We start from the raw sequence: 19,908 nt of genomic DNA, 5'->3' as shown, positions 1-19,908 counted from the left end.
ACAGGGATTAGCATGTAATCAACTTTATTCCAACACAAATTACAATGTTGTTAGCATGTTTCTAGCATGAATTAGTATGTTTTAACACAATTCCAACATTAATTAGAATATTGTTAACATGATTCTAGCATTAGCATGCAACTAGCATGGCTATAGCATGAATTAGCATGTTGGTAATGTGTTTCTAAAATGTATTAGCATGTTGTTAGCATGATTACAACATTAATTTGCATGTTGTTACCATGACTCTAGCATGAATTAGCATGTTTTTAGCACAAATTAGCAAATAAGCATTAGCATGTGACTAAAATGTTACTAGCATATTTCTAGATTAGAATGGTTAGAATCTTGTTAGAATGAGTCCAACATGAATTTGCATGTCTTTAACATGAATTTAACATAAATTACCATGAATCTAGCATGAATTAGCATTTTGTTATACTTCTTGCACAAATGTAATGTTGTTAGCATGATTCTAGTATGAATTAGCATGTTCTTAACATGATTCCAACATAAATTAGCATTTTTCTAGCATGTCTCTAACATAAATTAACATGTTGTTAGCATGATTCTAGCATGAATTAGCATGTTGTTAGCGTGTTTCTAACATGAATGAGCATGTTAACACGAATCTAGTATTAATTAGGATGTTTGCTAGCATAATTTTAACAAAATTAGCATGTTGTTAACATGTTTCTAGTATAAATTACCATGTTCTTAACATGATTCCAACATGATTTAGCATGTTTCTAACATAAATTATGTTGTTAGCATCATTCAAACATAAAATAGCATGTTTTCAGTATGTTTGTAACATAAATTATAATGCCGTTAGCACGAATAGAGTATGAATTAGCATACAACTAGCATGTTTATGGCATTAAATTACATGTTGTTACTATGTGATTCATGTTACCATGAATTACCATGTTGTTAGCATGAATTAGCATGTTGTTAGCACAAATTAGCAAATTAGCATTAGCATGTGACTAAAATGTTACTAGCATATTTCTAGATTAGCATGTAAGTAGCATGTTAGAATTGTTAGCATGTGTTAGAACAGCTGTCTATGGGACAGTTGCTAGGATGTTTTTAGTGCTTGTTAGGCGTGGCTAGTAAGTGTAAAGGTCATCCGTGATTGGCTGCTAGTTAGACTGAGTTGAATTAGGCCAGACTTAATATTAATATATAATCACATGAATTAATTTAACGCCTGTAGACAGCAGCATGTTTGTATGCAATGTTAATGTTGCATGTTAATGATATGAGCTCATTTGCATATCTACAAAATCATGTGTGTGTGTGACCTGGAAATGTCGTCGTCCAGAAACAGGCCCTTAGGGATGGGGGAGTAACGGCGCGGAGACGAGGGACTGAGGGCTTGCGGGTAATCAGACATGTCCATATGAGGAGAATATGCTGAAAACACACACACACGATCACAATATTTACTGTGCTTCCATCATGTATGTGCGTGTGTGTGTATTAGTGTGTGATTAACAGTGGGAGTGTGTTTCAGTGTGTGTGTGTGTGTGTGTGTATCAGTGAGTGTGTCAGTGTATGTGTTCGCATCAGTGTGAGTAGTATAGTGTGTGTATATATATATCAGTGCAAGTGTGTGTATGTGTGTGGGTGTCAGTGTGTGTATATGAGTGTAAGGTTGTGTTTGTGTGTGTGTTTGTGTGTGTGTGTGTATATATATATATATATATATATATATATATATATATATGTGTGTGTGTGTGTGTGTGTGTGTGTTTGTGTGTGTATATATCAGTGTGAGTGTGTGTGATTATTAGTGGCAGGATGTGTGTGCGTGTGTATATCAGTGTGAGTGTGTGTGATTATGATTGGGAGTGTGTGTGTGCATGTATGAGTGTTTGTATCAGTGTCTGGGTGTATCTGTGGGTATTATAGTGTGTGTGGTTATCAGTGGGAGGGTGTGTGTTTCAGTGTATGTATGTGTATTAGTGTGTGTGTGTGTGTGTGTAACAGTGTATGTGCATCAGTGTGTGTGTGTGTATATGAGTGTGTGTGTGTGTGTTAGTGTGTGATTAACAGTAGGAGTGTGTGTTTATGAGTGTGTGTGTGTGTATTAGTGTGTGTGTATCAGTGTGAGTGTGTATTTGCATCAGTGTGAGTGGGTGTATATATGTGTGTGTAGTATAGTGTGTGTATATATCAGTGCGAGTCTATGTGTATCAGTGTGTGTGGGTGTGTGTATATGTGTGTGTGATTAACAGTAGGAGTGTGTGTTTATGAGTGTGTGTGTATTAGTGTGTGTGTATCAGTGTGAGTGTGTATTTGCATCAGTGTGAGTGGGTGTATATATGTGTGTGTAGTATAGTGTGTGTATATATCAGTGCGAGTCTGTGTGTATCAGTGTGTGTGGGTGTTTATGTGTGTTTGTGTGTGTGTATCATTATAAGTGTGCGTTTCAGTGTATCTGTGTGTTTGTGTAAGTGTGTGTATCAGTGCAAGTGGGTGTATATATATATGTGTGTGTGTGTGTGTGTGTGTGTATATCAGCGTGAGTGTGTGGATCGGTGTAAGTGTGCGTTTCAGTGCATCTTTGTGTTTGTGTAAGTGTGTTATGTGTGTGTATCAGTGGAAGTGGGTGTATATATGTGTGTTTGTGTGTGTGTGTGTGTATATCAGTGCAAGTGGGTGTATATATGTGTGTTTGTGTGTGTGTATCAGTGCGAGTGTGTGTAATTATTAGTGGGAGGGTGTGTGTGTGTATCAGTATGAGTGGGTGTATATATCTGTGTGTGTGTGTGTGTGTGTGTGTGTGTGTGTGTTTATCAGCGCCAGTGTGTGATTATTATGGGAAGTGTGTGTGGGTATCAGTGTGTGTGGGTATCAGTGTGTGTGTGTGTGGCTATCAGTGTGTGTGAGTGTTTGTGTGTGTGTGTGCGTGCATGCGCTCACAGCTGGTGATGTCAGGAGGGTTGTAGGCGTCCTGATGATGATGCTGATGGAGTGTTTTGGCGACTCTCAGAAACACCACGTCTCCAGTGTTCTTCAGCGCCGCTACAGCGTCTTCATGCATCACCTCCTCCAGATACATGTTGTTCACCTGCAACACACAACACATTCAGACATACAGTTTCTTTTCGGCTTAGTCCCTTTATTAATCTGGGGTCACCACAGTGGAATGAACCGCCAACTTATCCAGCATATCATTACGCAGTGAATGCCCTTCCAGCTGCAACCCAACACTGGGAAACACCCATACACACTCATTCACACACACACTCATACAGCCAATTTAGTGTACACCAGGCGGAAACCCACGCCAACACGGGGAGAACATGCAAACTTCACACTGAAACGCCAACTGACCCTGCCGGGACTCCAATCAGCGACCTTCTTGCTGTGAGGCCACAGTGCTGACCACAGCCACCGTGACGCCCACAAAACATTCAGATAATCATAATAATAATATCTACACAGTGTTGGGGAGGTCACTTTGGAAATGTAATAGATTAAGGATCACAAATGACTCTATTTTTATAGACTCACAGCGAGGATCTTGTCTCCGATCTGCAGCCGTCCGTCTTTATGTGCAGCTCCGCCCTCGATGATCTTGGTGACGTAGATGCTGTTGTCTCCGGGCACGTGCTGGTTCCCCACACCACCCGCAATACTGAAGCCCAGACCTACACACAGCAGCCAATCAGAACAGCCCAATGCATTAGCCCCGCCCACACACATCACATATGCACACACAAACACAAGCACATACACATAGACACTAAAACACACACACACAATCACAGACTCACACCGATACTCAATAAGACACACAATCCCTTATACACATATACACAATTGAACACACACTCACTCATGCACATAAAGGCACTTGCACTTGTACACACAAACACAAATACACACACTTACACAAATCACAGACCACACACAGTCATACAATATCATTTAAATACACACAGATATTTGCATACTCACACACATAGCACACACTCTCTTTCCCTTACACACACACACACAATCTCTATCTCTCTCACGCTCTCTCTCTCTCTCTCTCTCTCACACACACACACACACACACACACACACACACACACACACACACACACACACACACACACACACCTTTAGGGCCTTTGATGAGCTTGAGCTCAGTGATTTTCTCTGCTGATGGTTTGTGGCGCAGCACGTACAGCCGGACGATCGGTCCTGCTTCCTTCAGCGCCTCCACCGCAAAGCTGTGTGTGACTTCCCGCACATCCACGTCATTGACGAACAGAATGCTGTCGTTCACTCTGAAACACATCCAAAACCAGACCACTCTTAACCATCAGGAGCAATGACATCATTTCCACTGCTTCACTAAACACATTCACACACCAAGAGTGATAACTGTGAATTTAACAACACCTATTATTGTGTCCACACCAGGGCCGGCCCAAGCCTTTAGGGGGCCCTAAGCAGAATTTTATTTGGGGCCCCCTTGGTGCAGACAATATAATAAATTATCGTTAATCCTTGATTATTTGCACACTTTAAATTTAAACCACGCGTTATCAATTTTATTTGCTGTAGCTGTGTTGCTTACATTATAAAATATGCTTTATTTCTTACAAATACTTTTTGTATTTTCTAGTTAAAATATCTAAAAAAAATCACTTTAAATCAAAATCAAATTAAATCAAGAAGCGTTTTCCACAGAAAATCTGTCTAGAAAAAGTTTATTCTTTAAGATTTTTTACATATTTGGACTAGAAAAAAGACAACAACAATAAAAAGGAAAGAATTTTTGCAGTATTTACCAACTGTCAATGATTCACAGTACATGGCTGTGAAATTTGATCACAAGAAAACCAACCATGATATATTAAAATTTTTGCAAATAAAGAGTAAAAAATGCTTCAAAAAGTTATAAGATGCACTTCTTTCATTAAAAGCACATGTTTATAGTATTGCAACTGTGTATAAAAGCACACAACTGTTCAACAAGCTGAAAAATGCAGAGATAGAGGACTCATCTCTAAATTAAGCTGTATAGAAGTGTCTTGAAGAATATCTAGTCAAATATTATTTACTGTCATCATGACAAAAATAAAATAATTCAGTTATTAGAGATGAGTTATGAACACGATTATGTTTACAAATGTGTTAAAAAAGCTTTTCTCTGTTAAACAGAAATTAGGGAAAAAATAAACAGGGGGGCTAACAATTCTGACTTCAACTGTGCATGTTAGAAAACAGTTAAAATAGCAATTTATTGCTTTCTAGTTTTCTGTAAACTGAAGACATTTATAACAAATTGGCCAACCTATTTGATGTATTTTATGCATAGCCCTGGTTTATTTTTAATCATGCAAAATTTTGCATTGCCACTAAATTAATATATTTTCTTCAAGAACAGTAACTGATTGGAATGCTCAGAAAGGTGAGCACAGACTCCTCTGAGCACTTATAATGCCTCCAGCAGTGGAGAACATTAGTTATTTACTCATCTATTTAAAAAGAGCCTTATTTTTAAGTTTTTCTTTTTAATTTATCTAATATTTTCAGCAAAAATACAATCTACAAGACTTTGCAAAGGTCTGCAAGGGTTAAATAAAGTAAAAACCCTTCAAATTATGTGTTCTTGTCCTATTGATATCTTAATATATTTTGGCAGAATTAAATAGTGTGAGCCCATATTCCTGTATGAAGTTTCACAATTGCAATCGCTCATCTGTCAGTGGTTAAAAAGGCTGGTGCGTCTCTGATGTATTGTTGATCCACCATTACGGGAAGAGCCACCTAGTGGCAGCTGGGTGTACTGCAGTCACAGCGGTAAATGGCTGCAGTCAGTTTAGATTAATTAATTCAGATCTTTTGTACATTTAGATAAATATCGATTCTTGGCGCCAGAGCATATTGATATATTTCCCCCACTCATAATCTATAACCAAACTCTCCAACAAACTAAAACAAAAACGAAAGTTAGTAATTTCATGCACTCTTGGGGGCCCCCTGGTGGCCATGAGGCCCTAAGCAGCCGCTTAGCTCGCTTATGCTTTGGGCCGGCTCTGGTCCACACTGACAAATCACAACAACGTTGATCTTTAGCCAATGCTTTGCTTTCAGCATCACTCACTGTAACCAGCAGGTGTCCCCAGTGTGTGTTTCTAGCACATCTGACCAGTGAATCCAGCTCGTGTAATCTATTTATATTTGCATGTATGTTTGTGTGCTTGTGAGTGTGTGTGTGTGTGTGTGTATTTGTACATTTAAGTTAGTATGTGTGTACATTAGAGCAGGGGTTCTCAACTGGTTTGGCCATGGGACCCACATTTTTACATGGTCATCAAGCCGCAACCCAAATTTTTAGGAACTATAATACAATTTTAGGAATTATAATTAATTTGTATTTATTTGTTAACATACACAAGTGGTGACAGATAAATCATAAGAAAATCACCAAGACTTACAAATAAACTATATTTAATGCATCAAATTACAGAGTAAAAGCAGCAAATACTGTAAGCAGTGGTTAGGGTAAGGAAAGGGTCAGGTACCATGAACTAAACAGTTAATAATGTTTGGTTTCTAAACGTCGTTTTAAGGCTTGAAGGAAGATCTAAATTGACTTCTTTCTTTACCCCAATTCTAGATAATCCCGATTTCACTCCAGGAATTCTAGATGATGGTTTTAAACGCTGGTGTAATTCGGGAATTGTAGGGCTTGGGGACATGTTCTCAGACAACAAACTAATGTCGTTCACAGAATTAGCTCAGAAATACCAGTTAGTCAAAAAATTTTTTCGTTTTCTTCAATTGAGACATTACATCACTAACAGCACAACACTTGTTAAAAATTGTGAGATATCTTCTATTGAGAGGTTATTATTTTTATCATCAGGAAAGATTTCTGTGGGTCGATTTTATGCGTCTGTATGCTCAATCCCATCCCCTGACATACAGAGAATTAAAACCAAATGGGAGAAGGAGTTGGTTACTAATATTGATGAGGAATCATGGCATGATATTTGGTCTAATGCTAAGAAATATCTGTTTGTACACGTACAAAAGAAATACAATATAAAATAATACACAGACTTCATATCTCCCCTAACCGCAGACATCTATTTAATCCTTCTAATTCACCTATGTGTTTAAAATGTGAAATAGATGTAGGTACTTTAACACATTGTATGTGGTCATGTAACAAACTACAAAGATTCTGGTCCTTGGTGCTGGGGGAAATGGAAAAGATCTTTAACATGCCATTGGATTTAGACCCAGTTTTGTTGATTTTGGGTATACCTAATGGACACATTCTTTCATCGGCTAATAAGAAATTGTATAATATACTGACTTTTGCTGCCAGAAAAAATATTTTGCTTAATTGGATTAGTGATAAATCTCCATCACTTAAAGGTTGGCACAAGATAATTTTTGAGTTGATTCCTCTGGAACATCTTACCCATGTGTTACACAAAAAAACAGAACATTTTTTCAAAGTTTGGACTCCATACTTGGACTATTTGGAACCTAGTCTTTGCCCTATCATGCTGAAAGGAATATTGTAACTATTGTTTTCTGAAAAACATACAATGTTATTATTATCCCTTTTTTACGATCTGTTTCATGTGGGGTAGTGCTGTTTTATAGTTAATCTGAGCCTTTTTTTTATTTAATTTTTTTTCATTTATTTAATTAATTAATTTATTTTTTTCCTTTTACATTGTTCTGTGTTGTCATTATTTTTGTTGTTGTTGTGTGAGTATCTTTTGAAGAATTGTTGTTATGTCTGTATTATAGTGAAAATCCAATAAATATAATTATTAAAAAAAAAATGTCGTTTTAATTTAGAAGGTTTCGTGCTTTCTTGTGAGAGCACCTCACTACTTATAACACACTGAAGCTTTATGTCTTTTTTTTTGTCGTCAATATATGTAAATCCATACTTTACTCATTCGAGCTTGTACTTGCGCTTTGACTTATTTGTTGCTATAATTAAATGAAATTTCATATGTCAAATGGTAGGGTTGTCGTGCACGCATTTCAAAATAAAAGTCAAAATAAGTTAAAAATTAAACTTTTGTTGTTTTTTTGACCACACACTCTGCGACCCACTGAAAACGGTCGCGGCCCACCAGTTGAGAAACACTGCATTAGAGTGTGTGTGTGTGTGTGATTGTGTACCTGAGTCGTCCGTCCTGTGCCGCAGCTCCTCCTGGTATGATCTTAGTGATGAAGATACTGGGATCGTCTCCTATATGAGGGTTATCAGTCCCTCCGGCGATACTGAAGCCCAGCCCAGAGTTCCCCTATACACACACACACACACACACACACACACACACACACACGTTCATGCAGAAGTGCTGTGATATGACACATTTGAGCTTAGAAGTAGAAAAGTGTCATACCCTCTCCAGCGTGATCTCCTCATATTCAACATCTCCGTCCATACCGTTCATCTGAGAGAGAGAGAGAGAGAGAGAGAGAGAGAGAGAGAGAGAGAGAGTCAGAGTCAACCACCTGGACTGAGAAATCCTCCTCCATCATCTTTATTCAGATCATGTTTAATCAGTGAAGGACTGTCAGCAGCTGAGTTTCCGTCCACCTATTTTGTGTGCCTATTGGAATGTCAAATAATAAACATTTAAAGGTGCTGAATGTAGGTTTATGACTCGTCTAAATTATAAAAACACCATCATATGTGTGTGTGGCGAGGGGGCGGGGCCGAGAGCCGTGGGAACGGATTGAGGCCACCCCGTAAGTAAACACACCTGTAGCATGCACCGGCCCCGAATCCCACGGAAGGAGCTCTGGACTATGAGAGGAGGAACGATGGCAGAGGAAGCCGAGAGAGGACCGGGCCCGGACATATCGTTTTACTTTTGCTTTCAGTTAGACAGCAGTCTCCGTGAGGAGCTGCCGTTTCTGTTATAAATAAATATTTTAAAACTGCGTCGGTTCTCCGCCTCCTTCTTCCTGGCAGGGCTGTAAACTTCATTACAGTGGTGCTGAAACCCAGGAGAAGGAGGGACACGTTGTCCAGTTGCCCTCGCCGCTGAGAGGGGGGCGAGTGCTCGGGAGTAACCCGAGTGGGGTAGAAACCCGTTCTGCAGCTGGATATATCTAGTAGTAGTCAGTAGTCAGAGTGCAGAGTGTGTGAGAGCTCAATGCAGGAGTGCATTAAAGCAGTGCAGTTAAACACCAGCATATTGCTCTACTCTTAACCATGACTCGCATTCAGTATTAATCCACACAGCGAAAAAAACGCCGCACGTGTAGGAACAACTGATGATGGCCATAGCAACGACAAACAGCAGAGGATGGCAAGCTCACGAACGCATTTAAATCTGTAAACAAAGCGGCACGTTAATGCCCTCACCTTTTATCAGCCTTTTGCATTTATTACATTGCCATTTTTGGAGCTTTGGTGTTGCTGCATTTTTTAATATATTTTTCTGCACTATTTGCAGTTTGGCTGAGCTCCCATTTAAAGTGATGTGCATGCTTTTGTACATTTTTTTCATGTTTAATTTAATATTCACCTCACCTAATGGGACTGGTGGGCGCCATGCTGTCAGCAGAAGTCTATTCTTGGTTTAATTTTGGAGACCGCCACCATGATTATCCTCAATGTTATTAGTGGTCTGTATTTATTTTTAATGTATATGATTCCAGTAAAGGTGTCAGAAAGTTTAACCTGGTGCTATAAAATTAATCTGCTGCAGCTGACGCTATTGCTGTGTTGTTAATCCAACCTAAACACACCAATCCTATGAACATTAATTGAAAGGCTGATGGCTTTTCATTTGCATGTTGTTGGATTTTTAATGTAACTATTAACTTTATCTTCTGTGGATTTTGGATAAAATAAGGCAATTCCTATAGTTCAATAAAATTTATTTGACTTTTGGAAATCACCAAGTGGGGTGAGGCAGTGGCGCAGTAGGTAGTGCTGTTGCCTCACAGCAAGAAGGTCGCTGGTTCGAACCTCGGCTCAGTTGGCGTTTCTGTGAGGAGTTTGCATGTTCTCCCTGCGTTCGTGTGGGTTTCCTCCGGGTGCTCCGGTTTCCCCCACAGTCCAAAGACATGCGGTACAGGTGAATTGGGTAGGCTAAATCGTCCGCTGCGTAAAAACTTGCTGGATAAGTTGGCGGTTCATTCCGCTGTGGCGACCCCGGATTAATAAAGGGACTAAGCCGACAAGAAAATGAATGAACCACCAAGCGACCCCCTGTCATTGTCCTGCGACCCCCACTTTGAGAGCCACTGGTCTATAGAACATATACAGGTCCACAACACCCAGCCCTGTCAGCACACTGAATAAGACTGTGCATTCCAACACACACACACATACACGCATGCACGCACACACACAGTGGGACTTTACATAATGAAGGTGAAGAATCCCACAACTGCTCTCCTACAGGACCTGAGAGAGACACGTCTGCTAATTAACATCCAGTCTGCTTCAGTAACGGAGCTTACTTTAATTAACATGATATGATGAGTTACAGTGCTGGAGGGACTGCAGCCGTCTCTCTCACACACACACACACACACACACACACACTGAATGACAGCTGTGACAGCAGATCTGACGTGTGTGTTTGTGTGTGTGTTTCACATCTGTCATGTGGACAGAGCACAGCTTCACTGTACCATCCCAGCTCAGTATGTGTGTGTGTGTGTCCTTTGGTTGCCACGACTACTGCATCGAAACAGCTGTTGAGTCCTCTGGGAAAATCCAGTTTCCTTAGCAACTCATATTTCCATGGTAACAGTGTCAGCCTCTCAGCCTCATCACAGGCCAAATGTCCAAGAGTGAGATTACACACACACACACACACACACACACACACACACACACACACACACACACACACACACACACACGTACACAGAGAGAGGGAGAAACTCAGATCTCACACATAAATGCACACACACTCGGTCAGCCACACACACACACTCACAGATCACACGCAAATTGATGCAGAGAGACACACACACACAAACTCATTTCTCACACACAGATGGACGCACACTTGGTCAGTTACACACACAAACTCAGATCTCGCATTCAAACACTGATAACACACAGTTACACACATAGACAGACATACTCACAGATCTCACATGCTTACACACACACACACACACTTGTACATGCACAAATGCGTACACGCACAGTCACTCTCACAGACATACACACACGACAAACTCAAAGACGCCTCACATAAATGCGCACACACTCAGTCACACACACACACACACAGGACAAACTCGTAGATCTCACACAAACGCGTACACGCACAGTCACTCTCACAGACACAGACACACACACACACAAATGTACACGCACAGTCACTCTCACAGACACAGACACACACACACACACACAAATGTACACGCACAGTCACTCTCACAGACACAGACACACACACACACACACAAATGTACACGCACAGTCACTCTCACAGACACAGACACACACACACAAATGTACACGCACAGTCACTCTCACAGACACAGACACAGACACACACACACACACACACACACAAATGTACACGCACAGTCTCTCTCACAGACACAGACACACACACACATATGTACACGCACAGTCTCTCTCACAGACACAGACACACACACACACACAAATGTACACGCACAGTCACTCTCACAGACACAGACACACACACACACACACACACACACACACACACACACACACACACAAATGTACACGCACAGTCTCTCTAACAGACACAGACACACACACACAAATGTACACGCACAGTCACTCTCACAGACACAGACACACACACACACACACAAATGTACACGCACAGTCTCTCTCACAGACACAGACACACACACACACACACAAATGTACACGCACAGTCACTCTCACAGACACAGACACACACACACACACACACACACACACAAATGTACACGCACAGTCTCTCTCACAGACACAGACACACACACACAAATGTACACGCACAGTCACTCTCACAGACACAGACACAGACACACACACACACACACACACACAAATGTACACGCACAGTCTCTCTCACAGACACAGACACACACACACAAATGTACACGCACAGTCTCTCTCACAGACACAGACACACACACACACACAAATGTACACGCACAGTCACTCTCACAGACACAGACACACACACACACACACACACACACACACACACACACACACACACACAAATGTACACGCACAGTCTCTCTAACAGACACAGACACACACACACAAATGTACACGCACAGTCTCTCTCACAGACACAGACACACACACACACACAAATGTACACGCACAGTCACTCTCACAGACACAGACACACACACACACACACACACACAAATGTACACGCACAGTCACTCTCACAGACACAGACACACACACACACACACACAAATGTACACGCACAGTCACTCTCACAGACACAGACACACACACACACACACACACACACACAAATGTACACGCACAGTCACTCTCACAGACACAGACACACACACACACACACACAAATGTACACGCACAGTCACTCTCACAGACACAGACACACACACACACACACACACACACACAAATGTACACGCACAGTCACTCTCACAGACACAGACACACACACACACACAAATGTACACGCACAGTCACTCTCACAGACACAGACACACACACACACACACACACACAAATGTACACGCACAGTCACTCTCACAGACACAGACACACACACACACACACACACACACACAAATGTACACGCACAGTCACTCTCACAGACACAGACACACACACACACACACACACACACACAAATGTACACGCACAGTCACTCTCACAGACACAGACACACACACACACACAGTCACTCTCACAGACATACACACACACACACGCCAAACACAAAAGATGCCTCACACAAATGCACGCACACTCAGTCTCACAGTCACTCTCACAGACACAGACACACACACACACAAATGTACACGCACAGTCACTCTCACAGACACAGACACACACACACACACACATGTACACGCACAGTCACTCTCTCACACACACACACACACAAGAACAAACTCGTAGATCTCACACAAACGCGCACACGCAGTTACAGACACACACACACACACACACACACACACACACACACACCAAACTCAAAGATATCTCACAGAAATGCGCACACACTTCAAACACATTCACACACAATGACAAACTCAGACCTCACACACACAACTGCACACAAACAAACTCATAGATCACACACAAATTAACGGGTACAAACACACACACACACACACACACAAAGTGACGCATCTCACGTACAACCGCACACACATTCACACTGATGCACGGTTTCAGTCCTTTCACAACTTTTCATCCAAAAGCATCAAGAGTTGAGTTCAATGGATCTGCATCTGTTTAATATTCATGAGTCCTGAATTAGACTCTTTATTAATAAACATCAGATACAAACAGCAGCCGCACATCATCTGAGTCATAAAGACCTGTCCTGCACTACTGGAAACACAGACTTCATTAACTACTGACATTACACATCGGTGCCAGTGGTGCAGTGGTTAGTGCGTCGACACATGCACTCCGGTGCTCACGGCAACCCGAGTTCGATTCCCGCCTCGCTGTCCTATGCCGATCCTTCCCCTCTCTCTGCTCGCCCATTATTTCCTGTCAATACTCTACACTTTCCTCACCATTAAAGGTGAGGAAATAGATTGTTATACAAAAGGCGATGCTGTGTCGCAGTGGGTAGCACGTTCACCTCACAACAAGAAAAACACTGGTTTGAGCTTTGGCTGGGTCAGTTGGCATTTCTGTGGAGTTTGCATGTTCTCCCTAAGTTGGCGTGGGTTTCCTCTAGGTGCTCCGGTTTCCCCCTTTTGCCTCCAGAACTGCTTTAACAGTTCATGGCGTAGATTCAACAAGGTGAAAATATTCCTCAGAGATTTTGCTCCATATTGACATGATAGCATCACACAGTTGCTGCAGATTTGACGGCTGCACATCCATGATGCCAATCTCCCGTTCCACCACATCCTAAAGCTGCTCTATTGGATTGAGCTCTGGTGACTGTGGAGGCCATTTGAGTACAGTGAACTCATCGTCATGTTCAAGAAACCAGTCTGAGATGATTGAGCTTTATGACATGCTGCGTTATCCTGCTGGAAGTAGCCATCAGAAGATGGAGACACTGTGCTCATAAAGGGATGGACATGGTCAGCAGCAATACTCAGGTAGGCTGTGGCGTTGATGCTCAATTGGTACTAATGGGCCCAAAGTGTGTCAAGAAAATCTCCCCCACACCATTACACCACCACCACCAGCCTGAACCGCTGATACAAGGCAGGATGATCCATGCTTTCATGTTGTTAAGGCCAAATTCTGACCCGAGCATCTGAATGTGTCAGCAGAAATGGAGACTCATCAGAGCAGCAACGTTTCTCCAATCTTCTATTGTCCAGTTTTGGTGAGTCTGTGTGAATTGTAGCCTCAGTTTCCTGTTCTTAGCTGACAGGAGCGGCACCCGGTGTGCTCTTCTGCTGCTGTAGCCCATCCGCCTCAAGGTTGGACGTGTTGTGTGTTCAGAGATGCTCTTCTGCAGAGCTCGGTTGTAACGAGTGCTTATTTGAGTTACTGTTGCCTTTCTATCAGCTGGAACCAGTCTGGCCATTCTCCTCTGGCATCAACAAGGCATTTGCGCCCACAGAACTGCCACTCACTGGATATTTCCTCTTTGTCGGAGCATTCTCTGTAAATCCTAGAGATGGTTGTGCGTGAAAATCCCAGTAGATCAGCAGTTTCTGAAATACTCAGAGCAGCCAGTCTGGCAGCAACAACCACGCCACGTTCAAAGTCACTTAAATCCCCTTTCTTCCCCATTCTGATGCTCGCTTTGAACTGCAGCAGATCATCTTGACCATGTCTACATGCCTAAATGCACCGAGTTGCTGCCATGTGATTGGCTGATTAAAATATTTGCGTTAACGACCAGTTGAACAAATAATAAAGTGGCCGGTGATTGTATAAAGTAGTAGGATTTATGATTAAAAGGTAAACACTTTCTGTTTCTCTCGGTTTTCGATTTATATAAATTAAGACAAAGGTTTAGGTATACTATTAAAGCAAAACAACATAAATTTAAGAAAAGCTGCCATAAATACACTAATAGTAGTCCGAAATAAAACAAACAAAAAGATTATTCATTCATTTTCTTTTCAGCTTAGTCCCTGTATTAATCAGGGGTCACCACAGTGGAATGAACCACCAACTTATCCAGCATATGTTTATGCAGCGGATGCCTTTCCAGCTGCAACCCATCTCTGGGAACACCCATACACACTTATTCACACACACACCCATACACTACGGCCAATTTAGTTATCAGTTACCCCTATAGCGCATGTGTTTGGACTGTGGGGGAAACCGGAGCACACGGAGGAAACCTACACCACGGGGAGAACATGCAAACTCCACACAGAAATACCAACTGACCCAGCCGGGGCCTGAACCAGCAACCTTCTTGCTGTGGAGTGACAGTATTAACCACTGAGCCACCGTGTAACCTATAGATTTAAAAATGGCAAATTCCCTGGTATTTGACAAATACACATCTAAAATAATGTACAATGTCTAGAACAGAGCTTTACAATTCCCCGATATTCCAGAAATACCACGAATTTTAATAACTTACAACTTATTACCAATAGTGTAAAGTAACTGATTACAAATACTCAAACTCCTGTAATCGAGTAGTTTTTCTCAGGAGTTGTAATTTACTGAGTAGTTTTAATAATGTGTACTTTTACCTCTCCTTGAGTACTTGTTTAGTGCAGTATCGGTACTTTTACTCCACTACTGTCCTTCAGCCTGCGTCACTACTGTATTATTTCTTGTCTGGGTTGACTAAAAGAATCAGTCCTGTGATTCCTGTCTAATCACATCACACACAGAAGGTAAATCACCTCATAATGAACTACCTCAAGACATGGCCGATTTATAAATGCAGAAAACTGTTTGAAAGCATTAAAAGTGTCCAAGAAGATGTGCAAAATCTTTTCAAGCATTTTCCCGGAGACTGTTTAGATGCAGGTCACTGATGAGAAGATGACGGATGTTTACTGCATGATGACCCAAATGGTCCTTAACAGCCAGCAGGCACCAGACATCAACATGACGTCAGATTGACGTTGCACCCTTACATCATGTGGACGTTGTGTTTGTTTGGAAATGAAAATCAGGTTGACGTCAGAACTCAACATCAGACCATCGTCAATGTCCAACCTAGAACCAAACAAATATTAACGTCTAGTGATGTTACAGCTTGAAGTTGTGTGGACGTTATCACTATGACGTCTATCAGACGTTGGATTTTGGTTGCCATACCTGACGAATACATGTCAGTATTTGACGTCAATATGACGCCAGTTTAAGATGTTGGCTCGATGTCTGATTTTGGAAACTTTCTAATATCCTACAATCAACCAAATACCAACATCTAATGATGTTACAGCTTGACGTTGTGTTGACGTTACCACTATGACGTCTACTAGATGTTGGATTTTGATTGCCATACCTGATGAATAAATGTCAGTATTTGACGTCAGTATGACGCTAGTTTACGATGTTGGCTCGACGTAAGATTTTGGTAACTTTCTAACAACCTATAATCGACCAAATATCAACATCTATTGATGTTAAAGCTTGACGTTGTGTGGACGTTACCACTATGACGTCTACTAGATGTTGGATTTTGATTGCCATACCTGACGAATAAATGTCAGTATTTGACGTCAGTATGACGCTAGTTTACGATGTTGGCTCGACGTAAGATTTTGGTAACTTTCTAACAACCTATAATCGACCAAATATCAACATCTATTGATGTTAAAGCTTGACGTTGTGTGGACGTTACCACTATGACGTCTACTAGATGTTGGATTTTGATTGCCATACCTGACGAATAAATGTCAGTATTTGACGTCAGTATGACGCTAGTTTACGATGTTGGCTCGACGTAAGATTTTGGTAACTTTCTAACAACCTATAATCGACCACATATCAACATCTATTAATGTTAAAACTTGATGTTGTGTGGACGTTACCACTATGACGTCTATCAGACGTTGGCTTTTTGGTTGCCATACCTGATGAATAAATGTCAGTATTTGACGTCAATATGGCGCTGGTTTAACATGTTGGCTCAATGTTAGATTTTGGTAACTTTCTAACAACCTAAAATCAACCAAATACCAACATCTAGTGATGTTACAGCTTGACGTTGTGTGGACGTTACCACTATGACGTCTATCAGACATTGGACTTTGGTTGCCATACATGATGAATAAATGTCAGTATTTGACGTCAATATGACGCTGGTTTAACATGTTGGCTTAATGTTGGATTTTGGTCACTTTCCAACACAACCTAAAATCAACCAAATATCAACCTCTAATGTAACAGCTTGACGTTGTGTGGAAGTTATCACTATGACATCTATCAGATGTTAGATTTTGGTTGCCATACCTGACTAATAAATGTCAGCATCTGTCGTCAATGTGATGTTGGTTTAAGATGTTGGCTCGCGTTGGATTTTGGTCACTTTCTAACAACCTAAAATCAACCAAATATCAACGTCACTTGCTGATGTTATTGGACATCAAAATAACGTTGTCCTTAGACGCTGGCTAGACATTGAATTTTGGTCACCTGACATCACAACCTTAATCTAACCTAATTTTATTAATATGAACCTTATGATGTTGTGTATCTGCAGGGCAATATTTCCTCCGGGTGCTCTGGTTTCCCCCACAGTCCAAAGACATGCGGTACAGGTGAATTGGGTTGGCTAAAATTGTATGAGTGTGTGTGTGGATGTTTCCCAGAGATGGGTTGCGGCTGGAAGGGCATCCGCTGGATAAAAATTAATAAAGGGACTAAGCCGACAAGAAAATAAATGAATGAATTATTCACTAATATAAAAATATTTATATAATTTATTTAAAATACAGTTTGTAACAAGAGTTCACACGGATATTGTTTAACAAAGTTTAGCAGGTTTGGTATGCTGTCCCGGGAGAGAACCCTGAGTTCGGAGATAGCCCATGGCTCCCGCCTGGTCAATAGAGCATGTAAGGGGAGTACGAGATCAGGTGGTTCTCGAGAGCTCCCCGTGGTAAAGGAGGAAAGGAGGAGAAGGGGTGGATGGAAGGTTTCTTCGGAAAACGAAGGTAAGGGAGTAGTTCTAGCTAGGCTACTTATAGTGAGTTTGGATTAATCTGATTGGCTAACTAATGATTGTAGATGGGTGACCAGCTGCAGTCAATCATATCACAAGCTCCTGACTAAATTAGTTTGTGAAACTTCACTTGGTAGAGATATTATATGAGAGACTTGCTTTGTTTACCAAATAAAGTGGATCTAATTAGATTTGCATTGTAAACATTGCATACAAGTTTAAAAATATTATACATTTTATTTCATATATTAAGGTTTTAGTTACGATTCTCCCAAAATCATTCAGCATTAATCCACAGATTTTTACTAAAAAATGTCTGCAGATTCCGTCTGGCCCTAGCAATAACTAAATGTAGTACAGAATGTTACGTTTACACACACATCTACAAATGACATGTAAACGGCATCAGCTTTTCACAGCGCAATACTCAATACTCTGGAGAACTTAAGAAAGGTCTGCTTTTTACTCTTACTTTGAGTAATATTTACAACAGATCCTTTTACTTTACTCGCTCTACATCAGGCGTGTCCAAACTACGGCCCGCGGGCCATCTGCGGCCCGCAATCTGTTTTGTGGCGGCCCGCGAGGCTTTTTATAAATATCAATAGAATCTGGCCAGCTATACAAAAATGAACGTGATTCAATAAATAACCACCGGGTGTCGCTATTACATGCATTCAATTAAGCAGGAGTTCTTGTTATGATATCTATCTATCTATCTATCTATCTATCTATCTATCTATCTATCTATCTATCTATCTATCTATCTATCTATCTATCTACACACAGTTGAAATCTGAATTATTAGCCCCTCTTTGATTTATTTCTTCTTTTTTAAATATTTCCCAAATGATGTTTAAAAGAGCAAGGACATTTTTACAGTATGTCTGATAATATTTTTTCTTTTGGAGAAAGACTTTTGTTTTATTTCGGCTAGAATAAAAAGCGGTTTAAATTTTTTTATGAACCATTTTAAGGTCAAAATTATTAGCCCCTTAAGTCTTCAGAACAAACCATTGTTATAAAATAACTTGCCTAATTACCTTAACTTGACTAGTTAACTTGATTAACCTAGTTAAGCCTTTAAATGTCACTTTAAGCTGTATAGAAGTGTCTTAAAAATATCTAGTCAAATATTATTTACTGTCATCATGGCAAAGATAAAATAAATCAGTTATTAGAAATAAGTTACTAAAACTAATATGTATAGAAATGTGTGGAAAAAAAAATCTTCTCTCCGTTAAACAGAAATTGGGGAAAAAATAAACGGGGGCTAATAATTTAGGGGGGCTAATAATTCTGACTTCAACTGTATAGACCAGCCTAAAAGCAGATTATAATCAGGTTTAGCTGATAACCAGGCTAGAAGCTTGCACAGTCATCCAGGATTAACATCCGTACACTGTACAGGCTGCAGAACTAACCAACTAACCAGTATGTCTCTCTCTCTCTCTCTCTCTCTCTCACATACACACACACACACACACTCCTGCGTGACATCAGTTGCCATGGCAACACCTTCACAGGCTGCATCACACCATCACTGTGGTTGCCATGGAGGCGATGCAGCGCTCAGCAGAAATTTGGCAGCTACCAACGAAACACACACACACACACACACACACAC

The 19,908-nt window shown here is 40.8% G+C and overlaps 2 protein-coding genes across 4 annotated transcripts in view; one reads left to right on the top strand and one right to left on the bottom strand.

Moving 5' to 3' along the window:
- Positions 1-19,908, top strand: part of tfr2 (transferrin receptor 2) — a 1,009,002-nt gene that overhangs the window by 833,712 nt on the left and 155,382 nt on the right. The gene's annotated exons all lie outside the window — the stretch shown is intronic.
- The window catches only part of dlg4b (discs, large homolog 4b (Drosophila)), a 75,873-nt gene that overhangs the window by 25,486 nt on the left and 30,479 nt on the right, over positions 1-19,908 (bottom strand). For all 3 annotated transcript variants that reach the window (NM_214728.3, XM_087305449.1, XM_087305450.1), the window contains 6 exons: positions 8,394-8,444; positions 8,167-8,291; positions 4,120-4,289; positions 3,526-3,662; positions 2,932-3,079; positions 1,308-1,419 (listed from right to left, as the gene is read on the bottom strand). In NM_214728.3, coding sequence (NP_999893.1) covers positions 1,308-1,419; positions 2,932-3,079; positions 3,526-3,662; positions 4,120-4,289; positions 8,167-8,291; positions 8,394-8,444 — 743 coding nt within the window. The remainder of the gene's footprint in view (positions 1-1,307; positions 1,420-2,931; positions 3,080-3,525; positions 3,663-4,119; positions 4,290-8,166; positions 8,292-8,393; positions 8,445-19,908) is intronic.

Source organism: Danio rerio, chromosome 23 (assembly GCF_052040795.2).
Source record: "Danio rerio strain M-AB ecotype USA chromosome 23, GRCz13ab, whole genome shotgun sequence".
In the NCBI taxonomy this organism is placed as follows: Eukaryota; Metazoa; Chordata; class Actinopteri; order Cypriniformes; family Danionidae; genus Danio; species Danio rerio.
Note: the sequence above shows the minus strand (reverse complement) of the source record. Positions and strands in the feature narration are given on the sequence as shown.